The 18,648-nt window shown below is 62.2% G+C and overlaps 1 protein-coding gene across 2 annotated transcripts in view; it reads left to right on the top strand.

Annotated features, from left to right (window-relative positions):
* Nucleotides 1-18,648, top strand: part of AJAP1 (adherens junctions associated protein 1) — a 122,078-nt gene that overhangs the window by 38,867 nt on the left and 64,563 nt on the right. For both annotated transcript variants that reach the window (XM_045475422.1, XM_045475423.1), the window contains exon 2: nucleotides 17,456-18,270. In XM_045475422.1, coding sequence (XP_045331378.1) covers nucleotides 17,456-18,270 — 815 coding nt within the window. The remainder of the gene's footprint in view (nucleotides 1-17,455; nucleotides 18,271-18,648) is intronic.

Raw genomic sequence — 18,648 nt, forward strand, 5'->3', positions numbered from 1 at the left:
TAGCCTGGGCTCCCCGCACACAAAGCACAGAGTGCTTTGCACACTGTAGAGTGCTTGGAGCACGTGGGGCTGCCCGGGAACGGGGTGCGGCTGGAGGGAGCCCCTGGTGGCAACAGGTCGGGGAGGAGGGTTATTCCTTCTCTGCCTCCAACCAGAAGAGGCATACCCACCCTGCCTGGCCCGGTGCAGCGTCTGATTTCACCGCTGCCCCGAGTTGTAGCACAGACCTTCCCAGCTCCAGTGAGGCCCTGATAAGTCAACGGATATATGTCCTGCTCTCTGATAGACGAAGAAAACTCAGCCCCTCCCCTGGAGAGGTGTGAGTCAAGGGTGGGCCTCACCACTGCCCTTTCCAGTGTCCCCCCCCCCCCCCACCCCCGGGAAGCTGCACCCAGCCAGCTCCTGCAGATGGTTTTCTAGGCTCTGAAACCAGCCCTGCCGGTCCCTTCCTGGTCCCCTGGGTGGGGCTGCCCTCTGTGCATCGGGGCTCCAGTCTGGGGTGCCAGGCTGTGTCTGCACAGTAGACCCAAGGTGTCCAGCTTTTTCCAGCCTGTTGTAAGGATGGGAGTCGCCATGGCTGCATCGTCTCGTCGTTGTGGATCCCCAGTCCAGGAGCTGCCCCCTGAGCCCCGCGGAGGCCCAGGACAGAGGGGATGTCACTGTTTCCGTCCAAGCCTCTGGGCCTAGTTGGCTCTGGGTGCTGTCCTGCTCCGAGGGACATGGCTCGTCCCGTCTACTGGGCGCCTGCCAGAGGCCGGGTCCGAGGTTGGTGTTATTTCATTTAATCCTCTCCACAAAGCATTTTAGTCCATTTTGCAGACGGGCACACTGAGAGCCTTACAGAGCTGCCCGGGGCCACGTGGTCCACGAGGAGAGACTGAGCTTTCCCAGATTCTCGGGGGCACTTCCAGACTTTTCTGCTAGAGGGGCCGTCTCCACTCTCTGTGACCCCATTCCTGCTCAGGGGACACACGCGGGCGACAGAGTGCCCTGTGTTCTCTCAGCCCTCCGTCTGTCCCCCAGCCTTCTCAGACCGGGCTGCGGGGCTTGCTGGCCGCCTCCCTTGGTCCAGCTCTGGGCAGTGGGGCTTGGCCCCCTGGGACTGTGGACAGGGTGGTGCCCTGGGCTGCGGGATGGTCAGCAGGAGCCAGTGCTGCAGGCAGACAGAGGCCTCACCCCCTTGGTCCGCTGCTGCCCCCTTGCTCTGTGTGCTGGGCACACAGCCGATCTCGGGGGATGACTGGAAGCGTGTGCTGGGCTAGCCCAGGGGGGATCCAGAGAGAAAGGTGGGGTGTGGGGTTTCAGGCTGCATTTCCATCCAGAGCCCCGGAGATGCTGGGGTCAGCGGACCCTCTGCAGATGCCCCAGGTGGATGTTGGCACGTGCTCGTGGTTCAAGCAGTTAGCTCGTGCACTCTGGGTGCCGGGGGTGGGTGTGGGAGGAAGAATCCAGGCATGAGGAGGAGATGGCCAGGTGCTCCCAGCAGGGGGAGAGCCGTGGGCCAGCGCTTCAGGGCTGGAGTGTGAAAGCGCATCTGAGGGGACAACCTCTTGGAGGGGCCTCCAGGTGCCCCGTTTACAGGTGAGGAGGTGGGGCCCCTCCTCGTCTCTTGGTGCCACCTGCACCTGCCACCCCTGCACATCCCGTCTGAGAAGAGGGCTGTCGGGGCCTTGGGCGTCTCTCTGGGGCCTGCGTCCTGTCCCTGTCCCCTCCTTCGAGTGCCTTGCTCCACTATCCCTTCCTTCTGTTCCCAAGCCCACGCTTGGGACGCGATGGGCGGGGTCCACCAGAGGGAAGTGGTGTCAGTGTGGTTCATGGCGAGGAGGGCAAGTAGGTGAGCAGGAACAGCTTCATGGTCAAGAGAGAGGCAGCCGCCCCCCCCCCCCCCCCAGGCCACTGCATCTGGTCACGGTGATTGTGTGGCTTCACGGTTGCTCCCTCGGGATCATTCGCCAGGCGTGTTGACAAGGCAGAGCACAGAGCAGTGGCGAGCCTGGGCTGTGGGGCCTGAGAGCCTGGGTCTGAATCCCCAGCTCACCTCTCTCTGCTTTCAGATGAGGAAACTGAGGCACAGGGAGGCTGGGGGTCCCTCCACCATCAGCTGCCATGGGCACTGGCTGAGCTTGTGAATATAAGAACCCATCCCTGTTCCTACCCCAGCAAAGGGCTCAGTGACTGCTGGGGGGACACCAAGTGCCCCCAGAGGAGACGGAGGCTGGGAATTTCCACAGCCGGCCTTCCTCTGCAGCCCCCCTGACTGCTGTTGGCCTCCCTAAGTGGACCCCACAAATCAAGCCTGCGTCCCTTATGCTCCCTAGTGTCCTCTCCTTGTAAACTTTTACTGGGCATTCGAGACCCATCACCGCCTCTGAGCTGCCCTCCAGGATCACCCAGACAGAGCCGATTCTGCCCCAGCATGCTGACTGCCCTGCCTCTGGGTCATTTGGTGCCCAACATGCCTGTTTCCCCAAATAAACTGCAAGCTTCTGACTCATGCATTCATTCATTCATTCATTCATTCATTCACTCGCTCCAGATTCCATCCTTGAGCACATATTTTCGAACCTGAGCTGCACGCTGGGTTGGAGAAGGAGTGAGATCTCCTCACTCCTAGATCCCCAGCGCCCATCATTGTAGTTACTTAATCAATGGTTGCAGAATAATTGAATAAAAATTAAAATTATGAAGTGCAGTTAACGTTCGTATTAAAGTGTAATTAATATTAAATAACAATCAAGCTTAATAAGCTCCCACCTCAGGCTGCAATTTAGTTTTCTGTGCCCTGTGTCTCCCCACCACAGCCCTGGGGCCACGTTCCTCTCTTATTTCATGGGAAAAAAAACTTCTGAGGGAACTTCAGAGAAGCCCGCGTGATGCCAGGACGCAGGGACCCATCCAGCAGGGGGTGGGGCAGGCAGTTGTCCTGGCATGTCACAGGTGCTGGTGGAGACGGACTCTGGGCATCAGAGGAGGCCCCCTGGGAGGTCAGGACAGAGGAAGGTGGGGGCAGGTGGTCATGGAGGGCTTCTGCCAAGCGTTGTGGGGAGGGGATGGGGCTGGAGGGCAGCCAGGGAAGGGCAGGGGACTTCCTGGAAATGGCAAGGGGGCTGGGGCCTAGAGGTGCTCAAGGAGGGGCAGGGGCTCCCTGGAGGTGGTGAGGGGCCATAGGGGCTGCAGGGTGTCTAAGGAGGGGCAGGGGCTCCCTGGAGGTGGTGAGGGGCCATAGGGGCTGCAGGGTGTCTAAGGAGGGGCAGGGGCTTCCTGGAGGTGGTGAGGGGCCATAGGGGCTGCAGGGTGTCTAAGGAGGGGCAGGGGGCTTCCTGGAGGTGGTGGGAGAGGATGGGCCTGGAGAGTGTCTTCTTTGGAGCACCAGAGCCCCAAATCCCACCATCTGCAAAATGGCCCTTCCTGCCCCAAGTGAGGTGACCTCAAGATCACTGGGTGCCAAGGGACTCAGAGAGAGAGAAAGGGGGGGGGGGTAGTTGTCAGCCTGTGTTGGGAATTAGTGCCAGAGGAAAAGGAACCTCATCCCCTGACTCGGGGGTACATCAAGGAGAGTCTTGGGAGGAGACCCACCATCTGAGCTGGTAGGGGACAAGGTGAGGTCCCTCCCAGCTGGGGCCTTGGGCTCCATGCACGCAGGGACGGCGTGCTGTCAGCACTGTTCCTCCGCTAGTGGGGTTGGGGTTGTGAGAACCTGTCAGAGATCCATGATGATCGGGGTCCCCAGGGACCGCGGTCCTGTGACTGTCCTGGGGCCCCTTTCTCTGCCTGACACCAGGTGACCGAACCACTCCCATCACTGGATGCCCTCATTCATTCGTTCCTTCAGCAAATATTTATTGGGGGGGGGTGGTCTCCTGTGCATCCGGAGCTTCCCTACTGCTCGGGGGACCCTGTGAGGAAGATGGGCTCAGTTCCTGTTCTCATGGGGCATCAGCCCAGAGAAATAGATCATCAAAGCCAGGAGGAGAGGGGCTGGTGGCCCCAGGGCGGGTGGGATGTGTTCCGGGTCGGCCGGGGGAAGGAGGCTGAGCGGGAAGGAGCAGGGCTCTGGCCCCTGGAGTCTCAGCATCACTTTGGGTGGAGAACGGATGGTGGGGAGCATGTGGGGCATCAGCCGATGTGGTGGCCTGGGGAAGAGGGAGGGGAGATGGTGAATGGACTCCAGGTGTGTCCCAGCAGGGCAGGTGGTCTCCCTTAGGGGCTGTGTGCCAGCGTCCGGACAGAGTTCTGCTCATCACACTTGTGGGGGGTGATGGGTATCGTTTGCATCTTGTGGGTGGAGGCTAGGGATGCCTCCAGACTCTTGCCCGGTCCTGCCCAAACCTGCATGCTCTGAGGCTGAGAACCCCTGCCTGGCGGGGAGGGATGGAGAGGGCTCGCTGAGCGTGTGTTTGCAGGATGGGGAGGGGAAGGGGGGGATCAGATGGCTTCTAGATTTCTGGCACTGCTGTCTTGGGCGCACACGGATGGGGGTGCCGCTGTGAAGCGGCCAAGAGATTTGCAGAGGCCGCGTGGAGCTCTGCTGGGAGCTGGCCAGCAGGGGGGGTCAGCCTGGGGCAGCCAGCCTGGTGCAGACCCCAGGGAGGTGGCGTCGTGTTGGTGAGTGACCCCTGCGTGTGCAAGGTCCAGGCCGTGGTACCACCGCATCTCCCACAGACAAGCCCCAGGCACCGAGCCCAGGACCCAGGGGAGCAGAGGCCGGGCAGCAGGGGGAGAGGGTGCCTGTGTCTGCCCAGCTCCCGCCACGCAGACGTCGCCGGCCGCACGGCCTACACAGCAGACATTGGTTCCCCCCACCCCACCCCATCCTGGAGGCTGCAAGGCTGAGGTCAAGACGCCCACAGGGCTACCTCTTCCCGGGCCTCTCTCTGTGGCCTGTGGACACACATCCTCTCCCTGTGTCCTCACACGGTCATCCCTCTGGGGGTGTCTGTGCCTTAATCCCCTCTTCTTCTAGGAACACAGGTCCTGTTGGAGTACGACCCGTCCTAATGACCTCAGTTTATCTTCATCACCTCTGCAAAGACCTGATCTCTACTGTCCCATTCTGAGGTCCCTGAAGGTTCGCACTTCCACACACGAATTTTGGAGGGACACACAGCAAGGCCTCAGGGAGGTGGGAAGGTGGCCCTGAGGGAAGACGGCGCTTGGCCGGGGGCAGTGGGCGGCTGTCCTCAGCGCGGCCTGGGTCGTGTCCGCTGGGTTTGAAACTCAGCAGTCGTAGGTGGTCATGAGTGTCCACAGAGCGGGGTGTGGTAGCAGGCAGAGGGCTCCAGATGCCCGTGACTGTGTGTGGAGTGGTCCGTTTGTGCGAGAACGTGCCCTGAGTCCCACCGTGGCAGATGACCAGGCGTCTCTGGGCTCTGGCTTTGGGGTGCATTCTTCTCACCAGGGCCATGTTCCTATGAGAGCACGGCTCAGTGCCCAGCGGCTGCCTAGAAGGTTCAGGGCTTCCGTGGGCGGCTGTTTCTCTCCTCCCTCGTCCTCCCGTGAGGATCAGCATGGGTGGTCCTCAGGGAGAGGGCACTTTGCCCACACTGTCAGCCAGGGGACAGTGTTGGAGTCTCACGACCTTGGTAGATGGTGTTCAGTGACATCACCGAAGGCCTTTGGGTTTGGCCCGGAGGAGCCGTCCAGCCCCCTTGGTGGAGATGGTTCCCCCGAGACGGTGGAGGGTGATGTGGGTGACAGGCAGAGGGAGGCCGGATTTAGAGCCCGGCTCTGTTCCTATCACCCCCTCCACTTAACCCCTTCCCACCTCAGTGTCCCCATCTGTACAGCGGGAATGACCATTTCTGCCCCGTCTGCGACAGAAATGCCCTTTGGAGCGCGGAGCTCGGGTGCATGATGGAGATAAGATGTGGAGTCAGACCTGCGTGTCACAGATGCCACCAGAGAGCTTGTCAGTAGCTCACTGCCATCCGTGCTGGGGCACAGGATGGAGAACTTTCCGGAGAATCGTTTGAAACCCTCTCGAGAGAGGACGATGCGGTCTGACACTGAACCCCTCTCGGCAGTAACGTCCGGACAGAACCGCCCAGAGCTTGAGGCCAGGTGCTTTGGGATGAGGGGGAGGGCGGGGTGGAGGCCTCCTTGGCCCTCGTTCCCTCAGAGCCCGGCGCCGGGGACTTGGCTTTCCCAGAAAACACAGGATTTCTTCCCCTTTCAAGTCACAGCTGCTGCCCAGAAGCTCTGGGCCTTCCTGGAAGAGCCGCTCTGCCCCCCGGACCTTCCGGCAACAAGTCCTGAAGCACCTGTTTCTTGGGACATTGACGGCTGGGGCGACCTCGTCAGAAAGAGCTGGACCCTGTGACCCAGCCGGCCCAGCCCCGCCGGCTTCTTTTGGAAAGAGTTTTCCCAAACGACGGTGTTTTGTCCTCACGCCAGCAGTGGCTGTCACACCAGCTTTCTGCCAAGCCGTGTTTGCAGCCAAGCTCTGGACACACAGCTGGGAGACTCAGGCAGCACGGTGCCTGCCTGGTGGAGGTGGCCAGGACACGGGGCGGCTCTCCGCTCTGGCACAGGAGGGAGAGCCGGAAAGGGGTGGCTGGGAATGTGTGTGCCCGTGCGCGTCTGTGCGTGCACACACGTATTTGTGCGCGTACATGTGAGTGCCTCTGTATGTAAGCGTGGGTGTGAATGTGTGTGCGTGTCTGTGCATGTACAAGTGTGTGTGTGTGTGTGTGTGTGTGCGTTGGGAGTACAGCCCAGGGATCGGATGAGTCGAGTCCCCGCAGGACACAGAGAGGAGTGGGAACCAACCGCACGAAAGCATCTTGGGTTCACACGGGGAGGCTTTTCTGAGACGCTGCCCCACATGTAGCTCTGTGCTCTCTAGAGGTAGTGAGCCCCCCGTCACTGCTTGTGTTCAGAGGCTGGGAAAACTCTGATCGTGGGTAGCGCAGGGATGTCTGGGTAGGGGGAGCTTCCTCCAGCTCGTGTGACTCTGGCTCGAGGCTTGTCCTACACCCCAATCACTCAGTCCCTCTGCGCCCAGCCCCAGGGCGGGCAGCTGTGAAGTGAGTCCCAAGGTGCCCTGCGCTAGGAGGTGAACCGTCCTCATCGGTGCCTGGACAGGGGCTGCGTCTCAGAGGGTATGGAGGGGGGTAAATGGGAACTGGCCCAGGAGACCTGTCCTGGGGCCACTGCCAGCGCCCAGGGGGGGGCCTCACGCCCAGGGGCACTTCCCCAGGGCAGCACGTCTGTGTCTGTGGGCTCACCCACAGCCCATAGGGACTTGTGTCCGGTGTCCTCCCGGGTCGGCAGGTGGTGCTCGGGTGGGGTGCTGGGATGGGGGGTAGAAGGGCTTCTCTCCTCGTCACATCCTCTCCTGATGGGGACACGGGGACTTTCTGTGGCTGGAGATGAGAAGAGCCGTGACCTACATTGTAGGATTTGCATAGATGATTCATGCACTCCTGGCAAGTCCAGCTTGTTTCCAAGGTACCACTGCCTTTTTCCCCATCCGTGGACTGAAGGTGGGTTGTCACATGGGCCACGGAGGAGTCGTGGCAGCCCCCTCCCCACCACAGGACCTGTGTCCCGTGCAGGCTGCTGAATGAGTCCCTTGACCCCCTGCAAGGGCCCCGTTTCTCTCAGCCTCATTTACACTCAGGTATAAAGGGCTGAGGACGGTGATGTGCTTGCCGCAGGCTGTGGAAAAGGCTGAGGACTTCGGGGCTCCCCCAGCTGGGCTGGGTCTGCCTTTGACCGTGGAAGGTGGACCCTCGTGCTGAAATCTGCACATCACAGACTCAGAAGGACCTTCAAGGTCATCTGCCCTTCCCCCAGCTCCAGTCAGCTGCCTGATGGACGGTTGTCTGTCCTTCTGCGTGGTGCTCCTGGCCCAGCGCCCGTGCCTCACGCAAGGCTCTGAGCCTCTCTGCTTCTCTGTGGTTTCGCCTCCTTCAGAGCACCCACTCAGCTCCTACACACTGATCTCATCCCCCCCCCCTCAGTTTTCCCTGAGGTGCAGGGACCCGGGGTGCCCTGCCATGCCGAGTCCCTTGGAACGGGTGTCCTGGGAAGGTCTCCAGCTTCACCCCAGTTTTTCCTAAGGGCTGGTCCTGGGAGTTCTGGAGCCAGCGGCGAGAGCAGGGGTCCCAGCCTTAGGCAGCCCCAGGCCCTTTGCTGAGAGCTCTGCTGGCATCTGGTTATCGTCGCATCCCCTTGCACGTGGCGGGCGCATGACCCCCTTGGGAGATGGTGCCCAGGCAGGTCCCTGTCACCCGGTGGGTGAGGTACCAGTGGAGCTGGGCTTTCCGCCCCGGTGGCCCGGCCACCTTTCCCCCCCCCCCCCCCGCCATGCCCTCCACACCCCCATCAACACCTGCTTCCCGTCTCTGTGGAGCCCATGGAGGGCCTGCTTTTGTCGGGTGGTACACACTGAGCCCTAAACGCGCAACGACTTTCGCGCACGCCAGCGTGACGATGGCATCCCAGCCAGAAGGTGGGGGCCTTCCGCGGGTGCTCTGGAAGCCGGGCCTTTGTTCCCGGGCGTCCACTCCTCTGGGTCAGGACGGTCGGCGATGAGCGGTGTGTCGCCGGGAGCCGCACGTGGGGGGGCTCGGGGGGCCTGCTTCCCAGCATGAGAGGGGCCCGGACAACTGCGTGCTCCTGGCACCCCTTCTGCTGGGCTGAACGCGCGCCTCCCCCAGGCTCGCAGTTGTATCGAGAGACTTCTTCCCAGAGAACACGCCGCTGCTATTTCTGGCTTCTCTCTCTTGTGCGAGAGGAGAGTAGCAGTGTTCCTTCTCCGAAGGCCACCGAGCGAGCGGCATGTGGCGGTCGTGGAAGGTGCTGAGCCCAGGGCCGGGCCTGGGGCCATCGCGCAGCCCGCGTGGGTTACGGATCGGTGCACTCTCCCTGCCCCCTCCTCTCTGGGCTGGATTTCCGAAAACGCGTGTTAGTGCGCTGGCTCTGGTCTTTTCCCGTGACTGCGTGAGAAATTGCCCGTGAACATCTGCCTGGCCGGACATCCTGGCAGGGGGCAGCCTGGAGAGGCAGCACGCAGGCCGGGGGCCACCGTGTGCCTGTGCTGTGCCCAGGGCCCTGTTCTGAGGGGTCACCCGGCACCCAGCACCGTGTGCCCGCGGTGTCCCTTCCTCCCTACTGTCCTATCCTTGATCTCTTGATAAAAGTGGACGTAAAGTAGGACCGACGTGGTCTGAGCGAGGAGTGGACTGTGCTCCTCTGCTCCCAACCCTGTACGACCCCCAGGGGAGCTTCTGGAAACGTTAGTGATGCTGGACTTCTCCCCCGAAGATGATGGTTAGTGGGTGCACAGTGGGGCCTGGGTCCCAGCATTTTGTGAGCACCACCCTACCCCCCCCCCCCCCCCAGCAGGTGATTCTCATGGGAGGCCCAGGCGGAGAACACATTCTGGCAGTTTGCAGGGCTCTCCTGGGCCTCCTCGTTCTGCCTTGACTTTGGTGTTGGGGGCGGATCACCAGGCAGCAAGGTTCCTGTCCAGCTCTTATAAACCGTCTGGCTTTGCTGAGTCTGTGCTTTCGCCCGGAGGGACATGACTTGACCCTGGGCTGGGGGCCCATCTGGACCTCTGCCCCCACCTGCAGAGGAAGCATGGGAGGTGTGGCCCAGGGTACCTGCCAAGGTGGGCTGGCAGACCTGGGGAGGCTGCCCGGCCGCTGGGGCAGCTGCTGGCCACATCCTGGGCACTGCCCAGAGAGGGCACAGAAACGGGGTAGGAGGGACCGTAGCTGAGCCGAGGGGACCTGCTGGTCCTGGAGGGCTGGTCCTAGCGGGGACCAGAGACCCGGCCGCAGCAGCAGGGCTGTGTCAGTCTCGCAGAAGCCCTGCTCCCCGCTCCTGGGGAGAGAACATTCCCACCCACGGTGCTACCCACCCACCGCTTGTCACCACCTCACTCCTCCAGAATGCTTGCGGGCACGTTGCCCAGGCAACCAGAACGCCAGCACGTTGCTATCCTTCAGTCTCCTCCAGGCACCTGTGAAGGCTGTCGAGAACATCCCCCGTGCCTCCGAATCCTGCCGACGCCCTGCTCCAGAGCTCCCAGAGAGAGCAGGAGCCTCCTCAGGACCACTGACAGCCTCGAGGGGGGTGGGGGGGGGGGTCATGGCTGGTGCTGGTGGGTGCCCACAAGGAGCCAGGCATCCAGTAGTCCCCACAGAGCCCTGTGACACCCCGTGGCGTGGGGCAACAGAGGCACAGAGAGGTTGTGTGGATTGCCCATGCTCACACAGCCAGCATATTGTGGCACGGGGATAGAAGCCAGGCAGCGGGGCCCGAGTTCCCTGTGTCCCCAGCGTCCAGTGCTCCTTCTGGAGCAGGAGTGGGTGGGTCATCTCTGAGCCTCTTTCTCCGGGGGATAACGATGGTCATTCCCCCCTCACCAGGCCCTCGAAAGAGCAAAGAGAACATGGGCGGGGGGGTTCTCAGCCCCAGTCCTGCGGACACTGGGGCTGCTACGTCTTTGTGGGGGCCGTCCTGGGCACTGCCGGAGACTCTCCATATCTCGGGGCTCTCACTAAATGCCAGTCGCACCCCTGAGTGGTGACAACCAAAAGTGTCTGTGGACATTGCTGACTGTCCCCCGGGGGTAAAATCACCCCCAGGGGAGAATGGCTGATATGTGTGTGAATGTGCCTCATGGGCCACAAGGCAGCAGTGAGGTGCCCGGTAATCACCTGCGGGAGCCTGTGAAGCAATGTCCGGGAACCGCGGGGCCTCGGCTGCTGTACAAGGCTGGCAGGAGTGTGGAGTAGCACCTGCCGGGGACCAGTGCCCCCCGAGGACCCCCACCCCGGGGGAGGAGCCACCATGCGGATGGTCGAGGGACTAGAGCCGCCATGGCTGTGGGTCATGGAGGTTTCGTTTGCTTTACTTTTCTTAGGGTGTCCCCGGTCCCACGGGTCTGGGATTGTTGGGACCCTAAGTCCCCGAGTCCTGGACTCGGGGTCCAGGTGTGATGCCAGCTTGCTGTGTGGGGCTCTTGTTGGCCTCGTGCGCGTGCTGAGTGCTGCCCCCTGCCCCCGCCCCCTGCTGAGTGGGCAGGATGGACGCACCAGCCCTGGCCCACCCAGGGTGGGACCCAGGAGTCTGACTGAGGAGCGGACCCACTCCAGTGGGGGGAGGGCGCTCAGGGGCCCCAGAATCACGCAGCTGGCGCCCCTGCTCTGGGGTGGGCCAGTAGCCAGACCCTTGGTGTCGTTCCCAAGGTTTCTATCCCAAGCGAATGAATGGTTCCTACACTGCTCCTTCCCGTGAATCAAATATCACAGGTGTGCCTGACATCCTTGGGGCCACTGGGGACGAAAGCCTTGTAGGCGCCCCAGCACACCTTTCCTGAAAGAGAGGGACGCTCTTAATCATAGCAAGTCACGGGGTAGAGTGAGCGAGGGGTGGCTCTGACAGGACCGTAATGACATCGGGTGGGGAAGCCATTCAAGTGAGTCACGGCTCCCCTTTTCTTTCATTAGGAAAACTGAGCCAGCGACTGCCTTCCAGAAGAGAGTGCGAGCTCTCTTCCGGAGCTGAGGCGGGGGTGTCCTGCCCCGAGTGGGGGTGCGGGAGGGTGGGTCTCTGCCCCCGGAGTCTGGCGGGAGGCACTGCACCTGTTGGCCGTTGGGGGCACAAGTGCAAAGGGGAAAGAGGGGCAGCCTGCTGGCCCCCTCTGTGCGGGGCCGTCGTGCCAGAGAACTTGGAGCCACAGGGGTCGAGAAACCTAATCCACACTGGGCCCCAGGGTCTCGCCCCCCACCAAAGCCACGTTTCCCTGCCTGGCGGAGCTCACGTCCTCCAGAACAGCGTGATCAGAGGAAGGCCATGCTCCTTTGTGGGTGCTCCCACCCTGAGACCCCACCCCCACCCCCAGGTGGACGTCCCTTCACCCGGGGAGCCCCTGCCGAGGCCCCTTCACCCCCGGCGTGACCCCCACATCCAGACCTGTCCTGGTCCTGCCCTGCTTTGTTGGTGGTTTGCGTTTGCGGATTTTCAGAAACTAAGGAACAAAGCGGATAGAGGCTCTGTGTTCTCTGCTCCCAGACTCCCCTCCGCCTCACTGTCACGTCGCCACGGGGCACGTGTCCTCACCGTACCGTCCGAGAAGCCTGCACTTTATCCGGACTTCCCTAGCTTTTTGCCGACTTCCTCTTTCTCCTCCAGGATCCCACTCAGGGCAGCGCCCGGCACATAGGTGGTCAGGTCTCCTTGGGCTCCTCTTGGCGGTGACGGTTTTTCAGACTTCCCCGGTGTTTGATGACCTTGACTGCATGGAGGAGGACGGGCCAGGTATCCTGCCGGATGTCCCTCATCGGGATTCGTGTGGTGGTTTTCTCGTGGTCGGGTGGGAGGAGGGGCAGTGCCCTCCCCACCACGTCACATCAGGAGTGCCTGCTGTCAGCATGACTCGCCACTGTGCAGATGACCTTGACACTGGCCACGGCTCTGGGTGCCAGGTGTCTCCACTGAAAAGTGACTTCCCTCCCCTTTCCATGGGCTAATTTTGGGAAGCAGGTCACTAAGCACAGCACACACTGTTGGGGGACACCCGCTTCTTGTAAACTCTTCAAAACTCACCCGTTTCATAGCCGGAGGAAACGGAAGGGGACCCAGCTAAGGAAGTCACCGTCCCAAACATCTGGGAACCAACCTCTCCATCAGACAGAATCACTGACTGTGGCTGGCGCCCCAGACCAGCTGATGACAAGCCCTTGAGTGGACACTCTGGGGGCAGGGGCGACCCTTGGTAATGTAGTGCTGGGATTGTCGTCGGGGGGAGGGGGGACTTGTCAGTGACTGTAGCGAGATTCCCAGGCAGCCCGTGGGCCATGTGGTCCCTGGGCCCCTGCATGAGCCTTCAGCCCAACCCGGAGTCTCAGCGCCCCGGGGCTGTTGACTGTCAGAGGCAGTTCCCGCCAGCCCCCTGGGGACAAGTGTGACCTTAACCACAAGACAAGTCTTTGTCTCCCTTAATCGACAGTGGTTTCTTCTGTGAAGAAAACACACAGAAGGCAGCGAATTCAATCTCGAGCCCTTGAATCGTATGAACCTGTTCTTTTTTTTTTTTTTTTAATTTTTTTTAACGTTTATTTATTTTTGAGACAGAGAGAGACAGAGCATGAACAGGGGAGGGGCAGAGAGAGAGGGAGACACAGAATCGGAGGCAGGCTCCAGGCTCTGAGCCGTCAGCCCAGAGCCCGACGCGGGGCTCAAACTCACGGACCGCGAGATCGTGACCTGGCTGAAGTCGGACGCTTAACCGACTGCGCCACCCAGGCGCCCCAGTATGAACCTGTTCTTAAGGAAAAAAAGATTTCAATAAAAATGTAAAAAGGGGAAAAGCAAGAAAAGCTACAAACCAGAAAATAAAGGTGGATGGCGCCATGGCTCTGATGGGGACGCCGCCCCGGCCGGAGGTGGGGGAGCTCGCCCTTCAGAGTTGGGGCTGGGGTGAGGCCCTGCGTGGGCCGTGGGGCTCAGAGGGGCCGGGCAGCTGGGCGCTCAGAGGAGCCCAGGACCCCGCGAGGACCGTGCACAAGCCTGAAAGGTCTCCAATGCACACTGTGCACCGTGCCGGCAGCTCCCCCATCCGGACCCTGCCCCCACCAGCCGCCACCCCTCCCCCCCTCAGCGGGCAGGGCCCGAGGGCAGAGTGGGACGCCATGCCCACCCCAGGCTGGTCCCTCCACCCTTGGACGCAGCCACGTGATTTACATGCCCCAAACTCAGTGGTTTTCACGTATTCACAAGGCTGTGCAGCCATCAGCACTATTCCTTCCAGAACATTCTTATCACCCCTAAGAGAAACCCTACAACCATTAGCAGTCACCGCCCCCCACCCCCTGCCCCTGGCGACCAGGAATCTACTCTCTGTCTCTGGATTCACCGATTCTGGGCATTGGGTAGGAGTAGAAGCGAACGACGTGGTGTCTGACATGACCAGCTGCTTCTTCCCCCCGTGACCTGGGCGGGCTCCGTCCACACTGCAGCGTGTATCTGCCTGCTTTCCTTTTTCAGGCCGAAGAGCGTCCCCCGGGGCGGAGGGGGGAGGGTGTCACACTGTCCACACACCTGGTGGACACTCGGGTCGTTTCTGCTTCCCGCTATGGTGAATGGCGCTGCCCTGAACGCGCGTGTGCACGTGTTTGTGTGCACTTGTGTTTATCCCCAAGAGGGGAAGGTGCAGGGTCGGCGGGTAACTGAGGCTTTGCGGCACCTCCCAACCGCGTGCAAGAGCGCCCGTCTCCCACACCCTTCCGTGGCAGGAGGCCTGGACCTGTCGTGGCACCGGTAGCCGCCCCCGTGGATGCAGAGCGGGGGGCATGTTCCCAAGGGGCCTGCGGATGCCCTGGAGGTCTGCACTGTGGCCTGGCCTCCTTGGTGTTTCCCGTGGCGGCTCTGTGGTGGTGGCAGCCACAGGCCTCCCTCCTGCACGTGGGAGGGGCACTCCGCCGCTGTGGATAGTGGCCGACAGCCCTCCGCCTGGGGCCTCGCAGCCCTGTGCCAGACAGCGTCGGAGGGCAGAGCGCTCCTGGGTCCAGGCCCGCTGGAAGGATGGAGAGGGGTCCCGTGCTGCACCTCGTGTGGCGGGACCCCCTGACGCCGGGGCACAGCAGCAGCGTCCCAGGAAGTACCCCGCGTGTGGCTCAGGACCGTGGAGGTCCGGACGGCACATGTGGGCCGGCCGGCTCCAGTGACAGAGCAGAGGCCCTGGGACCTTCGACCCCTGTAGGGAGACCTCGGGTCCCTGCAGGCCACAGAATCTGCCCCTGACCTCCCTGTGGGAGGGGCTCTGTCTGTCCCCGACCCTGGCCCGGTGTCTCCCGGCTGCCGGTGTGAAGAGGAGCGTCTGTGTGTCCCGACTCATCCACCTGCCCTCCTAATGTCCCCTCTCTGGACAAATCCACTGCTTCCAGAGGGAAGAACCTGGACTCGAAGAGGAGAAACAAAGCGAGTTCCCTGCCGTTGCCTTCGCTGGGTTTCTCTGCATAACAGCTGGGTGGCGTGGAAATGAGGGGGTTTCTATGGTAACCAATTACAGCTCATGATTGGTGAAAAATGACAGAAATATCCCGTGTGTGAAGTGATGCTGGGGCAGGCCAGCAGGCACGGGCTTGGGTGCTGTGGTCTTAATTTCCTGGGGCGGCGTTTCTCCGGGTCCTGACGGCTCGTGGCTTCTTCCGTGGCTGCTCTTTACTGCGCCTGCTTGCAGGGGCCCGATGGTGCCTGCCGGGGCCTGGTGAGGCCTGGGTGTGTCTGCTGAGGCCTGCTGAGGCCTGTGGAGGTCTGATGGTACCTGGCATTGCCTGGTGGGACCTGAGGGGACTGATGTCACCTGGTGAGGGCTGGAGGGGCCTGGCCTTACTTGGTGATGGCTGGAAGGGGCTGCTGGGACCTGGTGGGGGCTGTGAGGGCTGGAAGGGCCTGGTGGTGCCTGGTGAGGCCCTCCGGGCCGAGGCGCCACTCTTGCTTGATGAAGGGCCCCATGTCCCTGGGGGCTGGACTCCCATCCAGATGTGCAGAGTGGCGGGAGAATCAGGGGGTCTGAGGCATCGATCCTCACTGAGTCACCTGTGGCCACAGAGGAGCTGTGTTACTCTGTGCGTGGGGGTGTCTCACACTGACCTAAATTTCCGTGCACAGTGACAGTGGCCCTGGTCCCTGCACGGAGCTTGGCTGGCTGTGCAGAGAAATTGCACGCGGGCAGAAACTCGGTGCGGAGGCATTAGCATAATGAGCAAACTCTAATTTCTGCAGCAAAGCACCTTCATTCTGATTAAAATACTGGGGCCTTTTTATTTGGGGATTAGTCCTCTTTGGTAATTAGCGCTCATTAATACAAGTTCCTTTCAACGTCCTGATGACAGGCAGGGAGCTGCACGTGCCTGAGTGCACACGAGAGAGGAGGCGGCCCCAGGCACGTGGGGTGAGTGCAGAGCGGGGCGGGTTGGCAGGGGGAGCTCACACAGACACAGGCCCACACGCCCGCCGACATGTGCGGACCCCACACTGGCCGCACACGTGCACACACACACACATATGTGACAGATGGGTACACAGACACCCCCATAGACTCACACTCGTGCACACCTGCTGACACACTCACACCCCCAGGTACATCCGGGCCCCACGTCAGCCCTCACACACACCGATATGGCGTCCTGAGGCACACTCCGTGCACACTCACATGCACACGTGACTCACTCACATGCGGCCTCCTGCTCACTCACTCATTTATTCCCTTTTAAAGTCACGCAAACCCTCATGGAGAAAAACCATGAGCTGTTTCTTCTACGGGGCCGGTCTCGAGCAGCTTTTCCTGCTGGCGGCTTAGCGCACCGGACGCCCTCGCCGCCCCCGCCCACAGCGGTCACTCAACTTCTGGATCCGTGTCAGGGTTCGCACGTGAGGCTGGCGACAAGTACTCACTTTGAATGGCGCCTGTGCCCGGCCCTCAATTGTCTGAGCCGGTGGGGGAAGGGGCATGGGCCCGGGGCCCCCAGACCCTCCGCGTGCCTGTCTGCTGTGCTCTGGGTGCTCACCTGACGCCCGTGCCCCCACCTGGCTTCACCGTCCCCGCAGCCCCGTCCGCCGTCCCCGGTGGCGTGGGGTGTGCCCTTCCCACAGCCTTCCTGGCGCTCAGGGGGTGGGCACTGGGGTTTCAAAGGGTTCCTGTGCTGAAGATAAATAAGGGAAGCCGAGATGTCACCAGAATGGCACTTGGGCCGAGTTGGTGCATCGATAAACTTCCAGCTTATCCACAGCAGATCTCATTTTTTTCTGAACCGAATCCAGAAATAAGTTTTCCCAGCGTACAGCCTCCGAGGCCACAGGCTGCTTTAAGACACGCATATTTGCCTGCGATGGGGGAGGGCGGGGCGGGGTCGCAGACCACGATGCCGGGTAGGGGCTCAGTAGATGCTGGGCCTCCGTGCCCCCTGTGAAGTCCCGTGAGCCCCCCTGGCTCATCCCCACCACGAGCGCCCCTGTCCCCAGGCCTCAGGAGGGGCAGGATGTGTCCTCAGAGACGCCTGCCCCGGGCCTGTAACTTGCGTGACCCAAGGGGCAGACCGAGCCCCCAGCGCTGCCGTTCTCCTACCTCACTCCCCTCCGTGTCTCCGTTTTAATCTGGTCTTTGAGGTCATCTTGCCAGCTGAGCTGGGGGTTTTGAGCCTCGCTTTCTTTACGCGGTCGCGGCCGGCCGGCCGCGTGGCCTGCACGCTCCCGGGTAGACAGGTGCAGTGCAGGCGGGGCAGCCGAGTCCCGGGAGCAGGTGCGTGGCGGCCGAGCCTCTAAGATGCCGCTCGAGAGATGGCCCTTGAGCAGGGCCGCGGAGTCCCCGGACGGAGCGTTTCGGTTTCCCTCTTGCGGTTAGGGTCAGCGCTCTTTCCCCGTCGCGGTGGGGGCGGAGGGACGGCCGGCAGAGCCCCGAGCCTCCAGCTGACACTGCTCTCTCTTTTCCATGCAGTTCCATGTGCATCCGCTGGCCGGGCTGCTCCGTAGGAAGCCATGCTTGGATACTTATAGCCATGTTTCAGCTCGCCATGGATCTGCCCTCGTGTGAGTCCCTGGGCCCGGGCCCCGACTTCCGGCTGCTGCCCCGGCCACCGCAGCGGCCGCCCCGGCTGTGGAGTTTGAAGAGTGGACAGGCAGCGCGCATCCCCGTGCCCGTGTGGAGCCCGCGCCCGGCCCGCGTGGAGCGCAGCCACGGCCAGATGCCCAGCCCGCGCGCCAAACGGGCGCACAGACCCAGGGACCAGGTGGCCGCCCTGGTGCCCAGAGGCGGGCTCGCCAAGCCCCCGGCCGCGGCCGGATCCAGCCCTTCCCTCGGCTCCTCCTCCGCCGCGGCCCCGTCGCCCACGTCGGGTGGCGCGGCCGGAACGGACCAGCAGGCCCTCCTGCGGAGGGGGAAAAGGCACGTGCAGGGGGCCGGCTTCAACGGCTTTGACTTCCGGGGCAGCAGGCCCACCACCGAGACAGAGTTCATCGCCTGGGGACCCACGGGGGAGGAGGAGGCCCCGGAGTCCAATACATTTCCAGGCCTTTACGGCCCCACCACGGCTTCCATCTCACAGACACGGAAGACGACCGTGGCCATCGCCACCACCGCCGCCACGGCCACCACGGCCACCTCCATGACGCTGCAGACTAAGGGGGCCACCGAGCCCCTGGGCCCGAGGAATAGGATTCCGGTTGGGGCTAGCACAACGGAGCCTTCCACCAGTCCCAGCAAAGACAATGGCGAAGACGTCAAGCCCCCACGAATTCTGGGGGAGACCTCAGGTACAGCCACCTCTTTTCTGGTTGGGGCTCGGTCCGGGGTGGGTAGGGAGGAGGGCACCCCGGGGGTGTGGCTTCCGAGGGATGCCCAACTCGGCCTGGGTGACACGACTTGGCGGGACTCCCCATCTCTGAGCGACAGAACCGAAAACAATGGCAGCGTTGACAATCAGGTGGCAGCCTTGGGGACAGAGGGGGCATGCGTGTCCGGGGACTTGTGTGTCCTGCAAACAGGGGTTGTCCTGTAGCCAAGCTGTTCCGGCTGGTCGAAGGGGGACTGTAGAGGGTCTCTCCTTAGTGGTGGCCCCGAAGGGGATGTTGTGCCTTCCTTGCCTGTGTTAAGGGCATCCAAACCCTGCCAGGCACAGAGCCACATCTTCC

Source organism: Leopardus geoffroyi, chromosome C1, assembly GCF_018350155.1.
Source record: "Leopardus geoffroyi isolate Oge1 chromosome C1, O.geoffroyi_Oge1_pat1.0, whole genome shotgun sequence".
Taxonomy (NCBI): Eukaryota; Metazoa; Chordata; class Mammalia; order Carnivora; family Felidae; genus Leopardus; species Leopardus geoffroyi.